Source organism: Phacochoerus africanus, chromosome 3 (genome assembly GCF_016906955.1).
Source record: "Phacochoerus africanus isolate WHEZ1 chromosome 3, ROS_Pafr_v1, whole genome shotgun sequence".
Lineage (NCBI taxonomy): Eukaryota > Metazoa > Chordata > Mammalia > Artiodactyla > Suidae > Phacochoerus > Phacochoerus africanus.
The window spans coordinates 187,142,838-187,159,307 of record NC_062546.1 but is presented as its reverse complement, the minus strand read 5'-3'; the positions used below and the strand labels follow the sequence as shown (position 1 = coordinate 187,159,307).

Genomic DNA, 16,470 nt, shown 5'->3' with positions numbered 1-16,470 from the left:
TACTCAGGCTGGTTCAACTGAGAATAAGGCTGCGTGCACTTAAGATCCTTTCAGTGGCTCGTGTTTGGCTCAAATCAGCTTAAGCCAAAAATTAAAAAGCAGGGGGTGGGCTTCAGTTCACATAACCTAAAATTCCTGGAGTATCTGCCTCCAGGCACAGGGGACCAGGGACTCCACAGACAGCACAGGACCTGGCCCCGCTCACTCCACCTGTCAGCTCCATCTCCCTCTGCTTCCACCTGCTTTCAGGGCCTGCAGCCGCAGGCGTGAGCTCTCAGCAGCCCTCGTGGGGGAAACTTGCCTCCTTCTTGGTGGTTCCAGTAAAAGACCAGGACTGGGCCTTGGTAAGACCACACCTGGCCACAGGGGCGTCCCTGAACCAGTCACTGTGGCCATGGAGACACAGGCAGAGGAGTAGGGTCAAGGCAGCCAGGCCTCTGGGTGACAGAAGCAGTGCTGAGAGGAGAAGGGAGGAATGGAAGCCACCGGATCCCCGCCCTCCCTCCACAGCCCGCCTGGCACACTCATTCAGCTCCACTGCCGATCTCCGGAGATTCTCAGTAGTTCTCAACTGAAACTTGAGAGGGTGAGACTCTAACCGGTCCAGCTGTTTGTTAGGCAGTGATTTCCACACCCACCCGGCCATGTGACCCGCAGTGGCTGAGGAGCGGCGCCGGTGCCGCGGGCAGGAATCCTACTTGATCCCATCAGCGGGGGCAGCGCAGGCTTAAAGAGCAGGTCTCACAGCTCAAACAAAGCCACTGGACCTGTCCTTGGAGAAGAGCAACGGTGGGGCAGTTTCTGTTAGAAGCAGGGGACGGCAGGCCTCCCGAGTGACATGTCCAAGTACACCCGTGACATCTGGAATGGAAACCACTTTATTGATACCTGAGAAAAAGTGCAGGAGAAACATTCCTACGGATCACTCAGCCTGGCCCTTGGGCCAGGTCGTCTGGAGGCCAGACCAGTCCTCTCACCCTAGCCTTGAGTCGTCGGGGCCTTGCCAACCAACGCCCCAAAGCCAGAGGAGGCCGCAGCCAGAGTCTGGAGAGAGAACGTCCGTCGCTGTGGCCCCAGAGTGGGGGATGGGGCCAGCATGGCAGCCTCACTGGTCAAGGTCTAGCGTCTCTTGGGTCACAGTTCGGAGTCCAATGGAAAACAACTCCTCCCAGGGCTCCCGGATCCAGGCCAGCAGGGCCGTCAGCTGCTCTGGACACACGACACGGAGCGCCCAGAAGCTCTCCAGCCGGGACACCTGGCAGACAAGCAGTGGTAGGGGACACTCAAGAGGGTCCCGCCAGGGGCGGGCGGCAGGGGGGCCTCAGCAGGACCCACACTCCTCCCTGGCTCACAGCCTCTTCTGTCCCCAAGCCCGTGTCACCCCCCCTCCCCCCCATACCAGGTCCTGACTGACTTCTTTTGGCCATGCCCAAGGCACAGGAAGGTTCCTAGGCCAGGGACTGATCCCTGACCACAGCAGTGACAATGCCAGATCCTTAACCGCTAGGCCACCAAGGAACTCCCTGACTCAGCTTTTTAAACAGAACCCAGTCAACCCTGACTGAAGGTTCACATTTACTGTCTGGCTTCTTTACTCTTCCCTCTTTCTAGAATGTCAGCTCCAAGGAGTTAACTGCTTGGGGTTAAGTTCCTGGCTCTACTACTTGTGACCTGAGCACACTGGGTAACATCCCCAAGCCTCAGTGGCCTCACCTGTAGTTGGACTAATAATCATAGTACCTCCTCACGTGGAGGCCGTAGCCACCTGGCTGCACATGGGCCCCATCAAACACAAGCTCAAAGTCACTGGGGCTTCTTTAGGGCCTCCCAGCTAACACCAGCCCCAGCCAAGTCCAGGGAGTTTCCACTGCCCCCCTCCCTACCGCCCAAACCCAGTGACCGCCTCCCTCTCCCTGCACCCTAATTCTCTGGGTGCTCCCACCAGGACTGCCACGGCGGGGTCCACTCAGCCCCAATGCCTTGCCTTCCTCTCACCCTCACGCCCCCCCGCCACAAGCTCCCACACCTCGTCGTAGAAGACCAGCCGCAGGTGCTTTGGGTCCACGCGGTAGAGCAGCACGGAGCTCAGGCTGCTGAGTGGCTGCTGCTCCCTGACGTGCACTGAAGGGCCTGGCCCGGAGGGTGGGGACTTCTCAGAGGCTTCACCCGATGCTGCTGGAAGCGGGGGCTCTGCCTGGGACCCTATGCAGTCCTCCTCTAACAGGTACAGGGTGGACCGAGTCAGCAACAGGGACACAGGGCAGGTAGCAGGGCCTGGAGGGAAAGAGACGGGGTGAGGTCAGAGAGAAGGCCACAGAGGAGCCCAGACCCTGGGCTGCTTGGGAGAAGAGGAGTGACCGCACTGAGGTGGCCACAATGTGGCCTGTGCCGCTGGGGGCCAAAACCCTCCCTTTCCCAAAATCCACGGATCTCCAGCCTCCAAAACCTCTGAGGCCCAAGACAAAGGGAACCTGCCCCACCACCCACCCCATCAGAAAGAAAGACCAGCTCCCCCCTTCTCCTAGAAGATCTGCTCCACTTCAGAGAAAGCCTGGCCCACAAGCAAAGGTCTCTGCACAGCAGAGGCCTCAGGGCACCTCCTGGCCCCCAGAGGCCAGAAATGCCGAGACTGCTATTTGGCTAGGAAGTCTGCATCCCCAAACTGAGAGCTGCTACAGGGGCACGTGGAGGGCTGGAGGCTGGGCAGCTGCCTCACCTTCGACCAGGAACACCCGAAGGTAGAAGAACTGGGGCGGCTCTGAGGAGGAGTCTCTCTCCAGCAATGGCCTGGGGAGAAGGCGACAGGCCCGGGAGAGGTGGTCAGCCAGGGAGTGGGATGGACCTCAAGGCGGAGAGCAGGGAGGAGGCCAGGCCAGGGTCAGGAGGCCCAGGCATTCAGGGCCCTAGCGGGGCTGGGACTCATGGAGAGAGGCCTATGCTCCCAGGGCAGCCGTCCCAGCCTTGGCTTGGCTCCCACCTCCTCATCGACTCACCAGAGCCGGTGCTTCGGGGTCACCTCCTCCTCTGTGGCGCTGATGCTGCTCCTCCGGGTGGGGGGCAGGGACTGCAAGACATCTGGACAGAGCCAGCCAGGGCCAGGGAGCCCTCGAAGACTCTATTTCTCCCAGCCCCACCTCTTAACACCTTCCCATCCTCCCACCGCCCAACTGTGGAGAGGGATGAGGCCTGTCACCCAGCTGTCTCCACCACAGGCACCAGGAACAGGGCAATGGGGCTCAGCCCCTGGCCCGCCCCGCTCCTCCCCCTTCCCTCTCTCACCAGTGAGCTCCTCCAGGAAGGCCCTGCAGCGCTTGGCATCTCGGGGCAGCAGGACACAGCTGCCCACCCCTGCTACCCACTCCAGCCGCAGGCTCTGTGCTGCCAGGCCCAGCTCTACGCTCCTCAGATCCTGCAGGGGAATGGCCAGGGTCGGCTGCAGCCAGCCAGCCGGAGGCCCTCTGTGGACACAGTGAGGGCGGAGTGGCAGAGAGCAGTGAGCACAGGCTGAGACCACGGGGGCCCTGGACCCTTCCCTGGCCGAGGCCCCGCTCACTCACCTGATCTCCCCTGTCACCTTCAACACATACAGCCTGTGGTCAGACACAACCACAAGACAGAGAAACTCCCCTGGGTGGCCTGCCAACACCAGTGGCACCTAAGGGGAGGAGGAGGTTGATGAGTAACAGGGCTGTGAGGCGATGGCCAGCCTGAGGGTTGAGTGCTAGTGACAGGCCCTGGGCCCCAGCACCCATCCAGCCTCTCCATCGGCCTTGCCCTCCATCCCGCAGGCCCTTACCAGGTCTCCCTGCCTGGCATCTCGCCCCCTCCAACCCACCCTCTACCCTCTGACAGAACGACTGTCCCCAAACACAAAACCAGTCACCAACTCTCTGCTTCCAAGCCTGCGGTGACTCGGGATCAAGTCCAAACTCCTTGGCAGACAAAAGGCGATGCTCCTGAACCACCCTGCCTGCCGGCTCAGACTCCTCTCGGGACACTTGTCCCCATGCCCAGGCTGCCCCGAGCATGGCCAGTTCTCCCCATCAGCTGTTCTCTCGGCCTCCACGCATCCGCTGCTTTGTCTTCCTAGAACACCCCTTCCTCCCCGCTCTGCAACTCATCTTCAAGACCTGCCTGAGCCATCACCTGCAGGACGGGGAGGCTTCCCTGGCCCATGCCGGCTGGACCGGATGCCTCCCTCGGGCCTCAGCTGAGTCCTGCACTTTCACACGGCATCCCGGCTGTCTGCTCCTCGCAGCAGGAGACAAGGGGCAAGACTGATGTGCTCTGGCCTCTGGCATCCTGCCAATGCTAGGAGCTCCACAGAGAGGCCCCATAGCGCCATGCATTTACAGTAATGGCAGAATCCCTGTTTCCTGAGTGCCAAGGGCCATGCCAGGCTGGCCGCAGACACGGGCTCCACATCCTCCCCATGGTGGAAGGGAGACAACACAGACCTGAATACAAGGGATGCATGCACAGCCTCACTGAGCAGCTGCCGGGGCCCAGACCCAGGGGTTCAGAGCGACTGCTGGGGCAGGTCTGCTGCAGCGGAAACAAGTGGGTGCCCTGGTCAGTGGGGGCAGAGGGCAGAGCCGGGCTGGCACAGACCTTGAGGCAGCACTGGAACTCCTCCTGGGCCTCGCTGAACACCTCGACGTCTAGGAAGAGCCGGAGTCTGTGGTCCACAGAGCGGAGGCCATGGTGCTCAGGGGCTGGGGGCGAGTCGGGGCCGTCAGCCTGCCCAGCCCGCAGGCCCCCCACCCCCCGCCCCCAACCACCCATCTCTTCAACGATACTCACGGGGGCTGAGGCTCCAACTGTGGCGGTCATGTGAGCCCACTGCCTGAGATGAGATGCCACTGGCCCTGTTGCTGAGGTCGCTGTAGCCAGGAGGGTCCTGGACAGCGCTCGGGGACTGCGAGGAGGCTGACAACTGCTCCCCCTGTCTCCGCTCCCCACTGGGAGTTCCGGGGGACCCAGTCAGGAGAACCACGTGATCACTACCACAGCTGGGACAGACAGCAGGCGATTCTGGAGGGAGAGTAGATGGGCAGGCCCCGTGAGCACCGCCCCCCGCCAGCACCACACCCCACATGGTGCCCAAAGCGATCCCGCCTCACTCTCAGACTCACCTGGATCCCAACTCCAGCTTCCCAGGCTCCCAACCTACCCGACACCCTCTGCAGGCCCGCCTGCTGACCGACTGCTTCCCACCCCAGGGAGGGATGAATGAGTCTGGAACCTCCTCCGAAACACCCCACCTTCTCATTTCAGGCTGCCTAAGAGAGCGCCAAACTCAGCCAGGCCTGGCTCCAGGCCTTTCCGTAGCCTTGGGCTGGGAATGTACTTGATGTTTGAAAGCCCCACGTTAACAGGCTGGGAAGGCAGGGTGGCAGAGAAGGATCCAATCCCAGGACCCACCACTTGAAAGCTGTCACCTGAGCAGCTCTGACAAGTCACCTAAGCGCCCTGTGCCTAGTTCCTCATGGGTGAGATGGGGATGATGGCAGCGACTATCCTAGAAGGTTGCCAGGACGAGTAAATGGATTCGGGTAAAGAACACAGATCGGGGACAAGAAACATTCTCTGAGCATCTGCGATGTGCTGGGGACATGCTAGACCTCTGACAGCGGTATCTAAACTCTCCTGACCCCATCTGCAGGTGAGCAGAGCAGAGATCAAAGCTCTGACACACCTTGCCCAAGACGGTGCGCCCGGGGGTCACGCTGGCCGCCGCCGTGCGTGAAGGACCCTTGCGTGCCCGGCCCTGTGCTTGGTGCCCTTTTGTCACGTTTACATCTCCTAACATCACAGGGCAGGTACATTTTTTTCTTGCTCAGATGAGGTAACTGAGGCTCAATATCACAGGAGAATGGAGCACACAGGACGTTCATGACTCGTGCCACCACTGAAGGGACCCCCGGGGCCATGTGACCCCCTGGAGTACAGACAGGGTCCAGGACAAGGTGGGGATCCTTGCACTGCACACCCTGTGCTGCTGGGTCTCAGGGCCCCAAGGCTGCCAGAGCAGGTTCAGGCTCACGGATAGAGAGGGCTGAGTTTTCTGAATTAAAAGGTAAAACCCTGCTCCAGCCGCTGGCAAGAAAAGACAAGTGACTAACAGAAATCATGCATTTCAACACAGGTATTATCAAGAATATTTCCTCCTCTGGAATTCCCATTGTGGCGCAGCAAAAATGAACCCGACTAGTAACCACGAGGTTGCGGATTTGATCCCTGGCCTCACCCAGTGGGTTAAGGATCTGGCATTGCCGTCAGCTGTGGTGTAGATCATAGATGCGGCTCAGATCCTGTGTTGCTGTGGCTGTGGTGTAGTCAGGCGGCTATAGCTCTGATTAGAGCCCTAGCCTGGGAACCTCCATATGCCCTGGGTGTGGCCCTAAAAAGCAAAAAAGAAAAAAAGAATAAAGAATATTTCCTCCTCAGTCTCTTCAAAGACATGGCTTTTTGGTTGGTCTACAAAAGAAAATCTCCATCTTAAAGAAAAGAACGTGCAGAGATGCCACGAGGCACAACTCGGTATCAAGTAGCTGACAAGGTCAGTCAGGCAAGGACGATCTAAGCCAACTCCCTAAACATCCTACTCAATAGCCAGAAGACCCAGCACTGCAGCCAGGGCTCAGCAGGTTTGATGTCGTTTCTAAAACATCAGCCAGCAAGGGGGGAGGGTCTCCAAGTTATGAAAAAATAGTATGCTTAAATAGTTACGGATGTTGTATTCCCTAACTTTTGCGGGGGGAAGGATGTAATTTCTCCTTCTCCTTTAATTTTTTGTAAATGTGGCAAGAAGGTTTTCATTTTTCCTCCGGGGGAAAAGTAGGTCCCCACTCTTCCCCTAGAGCTCCCCCTCCACACTCCAGCTCTCAAAGCAAGTTTTCCTGAAGCAACAAGAGGCGTGTGGGCAGGGAGCTCAAGGGCAGGGCCTGTACCTGTCTTCTGGAACAGAGGCCTCCAGCCTTCCTCACTGTCCAGTCCCAACCTGGGCTCCTCTGGCTTGAACTCATGGCCGCAACGCAGACACTGGAGTCTGTTCCCTGGCGGATCCCTCGCTTCCCCAAGCTGATGCTGAGTGGTAGCTACTGGCGTCAATGCAGCGAGCAGCTCCTATAGCAGGGCGGGCCGGCCACAGCTGTAAGCAGGACCCCAGCCCTCCAGCTTCAACCTACCCCCAGCCACCTGGCCCCAAGCTAGGCTGGTCACCTGGACGGCCTCCTGGGCATCCGGCTCCAGCACCACATAGCGACGCAACTGTCGGTCAGGGCAAATGTATGAGAAGCGGAGGGTAAGGACGGGAGCCCCGGCGTGCAGATCGGACCCCTGCGCAGAAGAGCGGGTCAGAGGGACTAGGGTTAAACTGAGGCAGGGAAAGACACAGTAGCTCTGGACTCCGTTAAAGTGCTTTTGCTGACGACCCTGCGCTCCAGCCCTGAAGCTCTGCTCCTCAGCCCTGCCTCCCAAGCCGCCTGGGGCCCTGCCCTTGGCCCCCCAGGACCCCTCCCTGGTGCCAGGCTCAGCAAGGGACTGTGGGAAACACAGAGCCCAGCTCCTCGCCCCCAACACCGTGCTGTCAGAGTTGGCTCCCGAAAAAAGCCCAGCCCCTCTTCCAGAACCTCACCTCCGGCACCAGCTCTCCCTGGGCCTGGGTCTCGGCCTCTATCTCAGCTGCCTCCAGACTCTGGAGCTCAAGCCGTTCCAGGGTTCGAGCCGCCTGGAGTTCCACCTCGAACAGGTGGCCAGCAGTGACCCAGAGAAAGCATTCCTTGCCACGCACGCCCTCGGGCCCCTCCAGGGGACACACCAACATGGGGCGACAGAGCTCCACTGAAGAGAGACCCGGAGAGGAACCCTGTAAATAGGGCGAGGCAGCCAAGACTCTGGCCCCCCGTCCCAAAGGGGTCCGTCAGCCCATATCCCGATTCTCCTAACTCCCAGACATGCTGCCACCACCCGGCCCCAGAGCCCCCCCACCCAACTCCACGGCCACCGAGCGCTCACCCTGCACTTCGTTCTGCTCCTGCTCCTCCTCTTCCTCCTTCCCTCCATCCTCTTTTCCCTGCTCCTCCACCTCCTCTTCCTCCTGTGGCTCCGGCTCCACCCTGACCTCCTCTGCCACTTCCTGTGGTGGCTCCTGATCAGGGGGCAGAGGGTCGGCCACGGGCTCTGCACTCGGGGCGTCCGGGGGCTGCGTGCTGAGGGCAGGGGTCTCCGAAGTCACCAGGATATGGGTCCCAGAGGCCTCCAGATGATTCCTATACTGCAGCCAGTGGTGGCCAAACCGCTCCCGGAAGCTGTTCATGAGCTCCAGTTCCCGATGCTGCTCCACGAACCTTCCTGGGCAGGTGGGGGAGCACACAGCTCAGCGAGCCCGCCCCGACCTTCGATGGCCCTGGCCTCTTCTGAGCGCGCTCCTCAGGGTGAAGTAAAAGGGGTGTAAGGGCAGGGGGAGAGGGAGGTCAGAGGGAGCCCAGAGGCCTCCCACCGGCAGACGTCCCCAAGGGTGCTCTATGGCACACTGCAGTCACGTGCAACTCAGAAGCACGCAGCACCTGAGGGACAAGGTAGCACGTTAAAGGTCCTGAGACGTCCTGCAGGGAGGACACCGATGTAACTCTGCTTAACCTAGCTGTCCCCAAACTAGCAGGCCATGGAACCCTTCTGTTATATGACCTTTCAACAGCCCACAACATTAACGTTCTTTGAAAAACACTCTGGAAACTGCTGCCCAGAGGCAGTCAGTTCTCCTTTCCCCAGACTGAAAGGAAACAGGGGGACCAGGAGGCCGCCCCCATGATGCTCCATCCCACCAGAAATAGAAAAGTCCTCCGGACCAGAAGAGGGGAGCACACGGGAGCACACGGGACTGGGGCCGGGGGCTGGGGGTGGGTTTTGCTCACCAGCAGAGGAGGGGCCCAGAGTCCGGGGCTCCGGGTCCGTATCACTGGGTTCTGAGATGCTTGCCCGCCTCACACGGACTCGAGTCTGAGATGGAATAGAGAGACCACGTTCTGTGAAAGCCAGGGCCTCCCACCTGGCCGGCCGTGGCCACCCACTCAGCCTACGGCCCCCAAAGACCCACCCACAAGCAAGGATAAGCCCTTGCTGTTCCCGGAGCATAGGCAACCCAGAGCCCCAGTGAAGGCACCAACTCCCGGCATGAGGTGGCCCACGATAGCATCTACCTTAACCTTACGAAGCGGGGGCTGGGCCACAACGCCCCCTGACGAGGGGCTGTCACTCAAGTCAGGGCCGCCGGAGGTTTCGGTGGTACTCCCAACTGGCCAGGGCAGAGGTGGGGCCGCGGGGCCAAGCCCTGAGGATGTGGAGGTCTGGCACAGGACAACAGGAAGGAGGGAGAGGTCAGAGGAAGGGGTACCTGGGCCCTGCCCAAGGACGCCCAGAGCCGGGGAGCCCCCTTTCCAGCTGAGCCGGAAGACCCTTCCCCAGACACCGCTCTGCTTTCCCCAGCCCGCCCCTCCTTCACGTCCTCCGGAACCGATCCCAATGACCCCCAGAGCACGAACCTGAAAATCAGTCAGTGACAAGGCCTTTCCGTCAAGAAGGAACTGAGCGAAGATAAAAGGGGGGGGCGGTGTGGGTGGGGAGCACATACCCTGGGAGGCCCAAGCCGGGGCTGGGAGCCCTCCTAGTCCTGAGGACCACCGAGTTTGGGGGTTGGGGGGGAACAGCATAATAAGCAGGGGGTCCAAGGCCTTTGGCCCCTCGCCTGGGGATGGGGGAGGGGGGCAGGCAAGAGGGCACGGGGGCACGGGCAGGGGAGGGGGAGGCCTGGGCAGGAAGGGAAAGCAGCGGGGATGCGGGAAGACCACTCACCCCGGCAGCCGCGTCCCTGGCACGGGATGACAAGTACCGGGCAGTGGCCGCTCGGTGCTCCGGGTGGAACCACAAAGGGTTCCCCTCCAGGTAGAGCTGGCGGGCAGGAAGCAGAGACTGAGGCGGGCCTCGGCCTCCCTGTGTGAGGAAGGGCGCTGACCACCTCAGCAGGGGAGGGAGGGGCGTGAGGCGGGCTCCCCCTCCTCACCTTGCGGAGCTCGGTCAGCAGCCACAGCGGCGACAGCTCCCTGTGTGCTTCTAGCAGGTTGTAAGCCAGGTCCAGGTGCCGCAGGTTCCGAAGCTGCTCTAGGCCTGGGGCGGGGGGGGGGGGCAGGTGAGCGCAGAGGGCAGAGGGGAGCACGCGAATGTGGATGAGCCAGGTTGGGGGGGGGGGCGCTGCTGGGGAAGGGCACAGCAGAAAGGCCAGCCCAGGTCTCACATCGTCTCCATTCCCCTCCACGTTCATCCCCGCCCTCCCCTACATCCTGGCCCCCCATCACCTCCACCACCCCCCGCCCACATACCATGCAGGCTCTGGAGCTCATTGCCTCGCAGGATCAGGGTCCCCAGAGCAGCCCCCGAGGGTCCCATTCTCGGCACCAAACGCAGGTGGTTATAGGAGATGTCCAGATGGCAGAGCTCAGACAAGTCCTAGGAGGGGGCAGGGGTGGGGTGACAAAGAGTCCTTCCTTGACCAAACTCTAGCCGGGCTCCTCTGAACCCTCTTCTCGACTAGGCCTCAACCTTGGCCTAAAAAGACTGCAGACTCTCAGCGCCAATGACTTTCATCTACCCCTCTACCACCCCCACATTAAGAGACTTGAACAAATCAACCAGTTTCTCTTTTTTCATTTTTTGCCGCCCCCAAGGTATAGGGAAATTCCCGGGCCTGGGATCGAATCCAAGCCAGAGCTGCAGCAACACGGGGCCTTAACCCACTGTGCTGGGCAGGGATTGAATCTCCACAGAGGGGCACCTCCTCAGAGACAAGCTGAATCATTAACCCACTGCGCCAGAGCAGGAACTCCTTGATCAGTTTCTACCAGCTCCAGAACAACAACTCCAGCCCCCTTGCATCGCTGCCCAGAAAAACTCAAGGCTGCGAGAAGAATTTAGTTTGTTCCAGCCAGCACCTAGAGACAGGGCCCCTGTCTCCCAGCCTCCACAGGAGGGTAAGAGCCTAACTTTCGCCAGTGCCAATGGGCAACCCAGACAGGCTGCACGTGAACCAATGCCCCCTTCCTGCTTTTTGTAAATTTCTATTAACTTCGGAGGACCCCAACTAGAGTGTGGTCAAGGAAAGAATCTGCTCAAGCCCCCGCCAACGCCCCCACCCCCGCTTTCCCTTGAAAACTCCCACCTCGGAACAAATCAAACTTGAGCTTAGTCAGCTAAGCTGACTGAAATAAATTTACTATTTATTACTGACTAAAAGTGTTACTACTAATTAAATCTCACAAGTTTACTACCATTTTAACTAGTATCCGGCTTTAGCTCTGTCAGGGAGATATAGAAGCAGTCTTCATCTTCACCGCAAAAGCTCCCCTTTTCTGAGCTAGGGCCTGCTCTAAGTAACCTTAGACACTCTTCACAATCACTTTAATACTATAAGAACAGGTGCTCCTGGAGTTCCCGTCGTGGCTCAGTGGTTAATGAATCCAACTAGGAACACTGAGGTTGTGGTTTCCATCCCTGGCCCTGCTCAGAGGGGGAAGGATCCAGCGTTGCCGTGAGCTGTGGTGTAGGTTGCAGACGCGGCTCGGGTCTGGCGTTGCTGTGGCTCTGGCGTAGGCTGGTGGCTACAGCTCTGATTCGACCCCTAGCCTGGGAACCTCCATATGCCGTGGGAATGGCCCAAGAAATGGCAAAAAGACAAAAAAAAAAAAAAAAGGTACTCCTATGATTTGCACTTTACAAATGAAAAAAATTGAAAGCTTAATTTGCCCCAAGTCACACAGGGATCGGGAGTTGAGATCTTGTGTTAGAGGCTGTGCCTCCCAACAGTACTGCCCCCCAGGATGTAGCTCATTTGGGTGGGGCAGGGCTGGGTAGGGGGTGGTGCAGGGCAAGGTGGGAGCAAAACGGGTCCCGGAGAGAGGGTCAGAGCAGAATGACCGGAGGTCCCAGGGCACTGGCCCAGCCAGGCTGCTCATACCCACCATCAGGAAGGCCTCACAGTCCTGGACTTGATTGTGACTCAGGTTCAGGAAGCGCAGAGCTGACAAGAGACGCTGTGGGGATGGGAAGAGGAAGCAGACAATCAGACGCCCCCAGGCAGAGCTGGCCCTCCTCGTTTAGGGCCCATCTCTGTCATTTCCCAAAGCCCCTTCTGCGGCTCACTCACCAGCGAGCTATCTAGGGCAGTCAATGCGTTGTAGCTGAAGTCGGCAGAGAGCAGAGCCAGCCAGGGCAGGGCAGAGCAGAGGTCGCCACCGCAGGCTGAAAGGAGCTCCTGTGTGGGCAGGCGGGTGCTGCTACCTCCACTCCCCGCGCCCCACCTGCCAAGGCCACACTCCATCACCCGGCCATTCGTTCATTCTTTATATACTGAGCTGGGTCTGGAGATGCAGACTTAAAGAAAACCCAGGGCCCCGTCCCCCAGGAGCTCACTGTGGGGAGAGTGGGGAGGCAGACGCGAGAATATCGAATACAGTATGCTAGGTGGGACTGTAAATATACGGACAGGCACAGAGTGCTGGGGGAGCTCAGCAGAGGGAGCAAGGACACTGTCCAGAGGGAGGAGGGAGGCAAGGAAGGCTGCAGGGAGGGGGCAATGTCAGAGCCAGGCCCTCCATGACCCTCAGGACAAGGCACTTGGGCCCACTCTTCACTCTCCTCACCTCTAATGCCTGGAGGCTCCTGCTGCAAATCAGGGTCTCCAGCTGGGAATAGATGCCACGGAGGCCATGGAGGCAGTGGAGGGGGACGCCTCGGAGCTGGAGCAAGGGAAGAAGACAGAGCCCTCATCCCCACCTCCTCTGACAGAGTGGAGGGAAACGATGACAAAGCTGCTTATGGTTCAGGGCAGCATTAAATGGAAAGGAGAGTGGGTAGCATGTCACTGCAGAGCCAGGAGCACACTCAGCTCTGCCCTGCATCCCTCCACCAAAAGAGGCCACCTCCTTCCCCTCCCCAAATGGCTGCTCAAGATGCACCAACATCCCCCAACAACCCCGTACCTCCAGCTGCCGAAGGGACTTGAAGGGAAAAATCTTGATGGGCCCTGGGAGGCCAAGACCTGGGACATGGACCAGCTAAAAGAAAAATCCCTCGGGTCACTGAGGCCCAGCACGCATCCCTTTCCTTGGCCTCTCTTCCTCAGCACAGCCAACCACAGCTCTTACGCCATCTGGATCTGGGCCCCGCAGACACCATGCATTCCTGCCAGACCCCCAGCCCCGCCTCCACTTTCTCCTGGGCTTTTGGTGCATCCTCTCCCATTCCCACCCCAGAACCTTGAGCGAAAGTGTTTTCTGCAGCACATCGAAGAGGAACTGAAGCTGGAGGATGACGGGGGAGTCGGCAGGGTGGGAGGGCAGGGCCACGAAGCCTGTCTGGGCAGGGCCCCATGGCCCCAGGTGCAGCTCAAATACGTGGTTCAGCTGCTGCAATGTGGCAGTGAGCAGGCTCAGGGTGCTACAGCCAGACAGGACCACATCCCCTGCAAGGAAAAGGGCAGACAGAAGGAGGACATAAGGAAAGGCTCTGGTGAGCCCAGGATACACCCCCTCCAATTCAGATTGTAGATCCTCCACTGCAGGATCAAACTTTATATCTTTTCCTCACTCAGTAGCCTCCAACGGCTCTTCTCTATCTTCGAAAAAATCCTAACTTTCCAGCCTAATAGTAAAGATTGCTTCACTACAAGACTGAAGTTTTCCTTCCCTTCTGCTCAAAAGAGCCTAGTCTATTCACAGTACTAGAAATACAGTCAACTTAGTTCCCAGTTTCCTCATTTTCTGAGACACCCCCTCTTCCTCTTTGCCCAGCTCTCCAGGAAGTTTTCTTGACACATGACACTGCAGAACTTTTCACTATAATCACTCGTTTTACATAAAATTGGATGGAGTGGATTTCTTTTTCTGATTGCAAAAGTAACATGCACACTTATGGAAACTTTCAATCAACACTGAAATGCATGTCACAGAAATAACTATTTGGTATAGCACTAAGATATTGCTATTACTCTCCAGGTTAAAACTGCTTTCTCCAATGAGACTCTTTGAAGGCACCTTTTGGTATTCATTAACTACCCCTTAAAAAGTACAACTACAAGGGAAACATGGAGAATCTCTTTTAAGTTTTTTGAAAATATAAGGAAAGACTAGAAGAGTTTTGCAGAAGTAGTATAAAAAGATCCCCAAACCTTTAAAATGTAACCCTTAATGGTTTACATTTTATATGGAGTACCATATCCAAACCAGGAAATTGGCATTGGTACAATGTGTATATACAGTTCTATGACATTTTGCTATGTGTAGACTCCGGTAACCACCACCACTATCAGGATAAAACCATTCCATCACTACAATACCCTCCCTTCTGCTACCTCTATTAATTGCATGTGTACACTGTGCGTGCGCACACACACGCCATCATCCCTAACTCCTGGAACCAAGTCAGATATTTGCTCCATAAATTATCAAATCCTACAACCTTGTACGAAGGATTTTCTATGTACTAGACACTAAGGATAGATATAGACATGGTTCAAGGACTCCCCCCAGCCCTCAAAGAGCCTCCCAGTCTAGAAGAGGAGATAAGACATGTGCAAGGTTAATACAATGAGCCAGAAAGTAAAAATGGAGTAGAGAGTGAGAGAGGGCAGCAACATTGAGTAAGATGTGCCAGGTATATGTTATTTCATTTAAACTTTATGAAAATCTTCTAAAAACCACTGTAACACCTCCTTACAAATATGGAAATTGGCACTCAGAGAAGTTCTTCTAGTTTGAGATCATAGAGCTGCGAGGAAGTTACTACTTCCATCTGATGTTAATGCCAGGACTTGGTCTACCACAACGAATGCCAACCACTACCCAACAACTACTATGGCTCCACTGCGTCCGGGCTCCAAAAGAAATTATAGTAATTACAACCCATTTTGAGCACTTACTATATATGCCATCATTGTTCTACATGCTTTATGCGAATCGAAATTAATCTCCATAGCAACCTTTGAGTTAAGTACAATCATGCCATTTTGCTAGTGAGGAAAACTGAGGCTCAGAAAACAAAGTTTGGTCAAGTTTGAAAGAGCTGGGATTCCGACCCAGGTGGGTCTGATTTCAAATCTCGTGCTTTTTGACTGAACAATGATGATGACCAGTTCTTGGTCTCGAGGGGCTTATAGCCACGTAAGGATCACTTCCTTCTGAGAGTATCAGATAACTCATGAAGGAAGTGCACAAGAGTTTGGCCCTGAAGGATGGCTAAGGTTTAGACTGTGAAAGATAAAGGACAACAGGGCAAATAAATCGCGGAGGAGTAAAGAAATGAATTCTCTGACACCCAAATGTTCGCGAACCTAACCAGAATGAACTCCAGCACTCTTCAAAGGGCACGTCCCTGGGAGGTAGAAAGCATCCCATCTCGCCCCAGTCCCAACCAACCGGAAGTCCACTCACCAGACTCTCTCAGCAGCCCCGCGAGCTTCCACACCAGGGAGTCCCGCGGGGCGGTCGTCATGGCCACAGGACGCTGGGGGCGGAGCCTGGGGAAAGAGGAAGCGGAAGAGCTTCAGGTGCATGGTCGTGCCAAAAGGCCAGAACGTCTGGGCAAGCCGGAGCTTCGCAGAGAGAAAAAAGCAAAAAAGAGAGCGATAAAGAGCTTATCCCTGGTGCCCTTTCAAGGAATATAAGGCCTGCTCGGCCAGACTGACCTTCCTGGGTGATCCTCCCACCACCTCTGCAGCCCGGCGCCTATCAATAATGGACAGGAAGTCCCGCCCCGGAAGATGGGCGCTCCGAAGGGCGGACGAAAAGCAGGCCTCCGCTGCCGGAAACTGCGCCCTAAAGTCGTGCGAACGTGTCGGATGGGGGCGGTGCCCGCTGGTGGGGGCGGGGGCGGGTCTTCTGCGGTCACAGCTGTTCCAGCCCGACCCCATCCCGGAGCTGGGCCCCCGGCCGCCCCCGCCACGTTGTGGGCCCCGTACTGCCTGAGACTCCCGCTGGGCTCGGCCGGGGGCCCATCTAGGCCTGTGAGGGAAACTTGACTCGTTGTTTGCAGACTAGGCGGGGAAGCAGAGTTTGGAGAAGAGGAAATTTCTGCTAATAAGAAAGAGGCTCGTCCAAAGCGAACACCGTTTTCCAATTACAGGAGAGCGTATCCGCCATAGGAGTTTTTTGACATCTGTGAAAGAGTTGGGGCTGGCGGAGGTGCCTCTTCCAGGGTTCCTTTGACGGTTTTTCCTTAATCTCCCTCCAGACCTGCTATTCCTTCTTCTGTCAGTATCGCGCTCTCACTTTAGCGACTGGAAACTCTTCACGTTCACCTTGTACTTTGTTTTTACTGCATTTCGCCTCCTAACACCTGAATCTAAAAGTTGTTACTATTTGGGGCTTGAAAATGAGAAAACAGATTCACAAAGCCTGGGTTACTTGCGAAGGTCGTTCA

At 57.3% G+C, this 16,470-nt stretch overlaps 1 protein-coding gene across 1 annotated transcript; it reads right to left on the bottom strand.

Annotated features, from left to right (window-relative positions):
• Positions 1 to 860: 860 nt before the first annotated feature.
• STK11IP (serine/threonine kinase 11 interacting protein) lies at positions 861 to 15,820 on the bottom strand. Its single transcript, XM_047773615.1, has 25 exons — positions 15,737 to 15,820; positions 15,483 to 15,568; positions 13,311 to 13,516; positions 13,035 to 13,109; positions 12,696 to 12,791; positions 12,200 to 12,307; positions 12,015 to 12,086; positions 10,380 to 10,506; positions 10,064 to 10,167; positions 9,856 to 9,951; positions 9,546 to 9,587; positions 9,204 to 9,350; positions 8,919 to 9,003; positions 8,020 to 8,355; positions 7,640 to 7,845; positions 7,225 to 7,341; positions 6,954 to 7,128; positions 4,804 to 5,034; positions 4,612 to 4,715; positions 3,558 to 3,655; positions 3,280 to 3,458; positions 2,994 to 3,075; positions 2,717 to 2,787; positions 2,027 to 2,274; positions 861 to 1,255 (listed from the first exon to the last, which is right to left on the bottom strand). Exons 2-25 carry the CDS (start codon positions 15,541 to 15,543, stop codon positions 1,106 to 1,108), a joined length of 3,216 nt encoding a protein of 1,071 aa, XP_047629571.1. The 5' UTR covers positions 15,544 to 15,568; positions 15,737 to 15,820; the 3' UTR covers positions 861 to 1,105.
• Between the last annotated feature and the right edge of the window lie 650 nt (positions 15,821 to 16,470).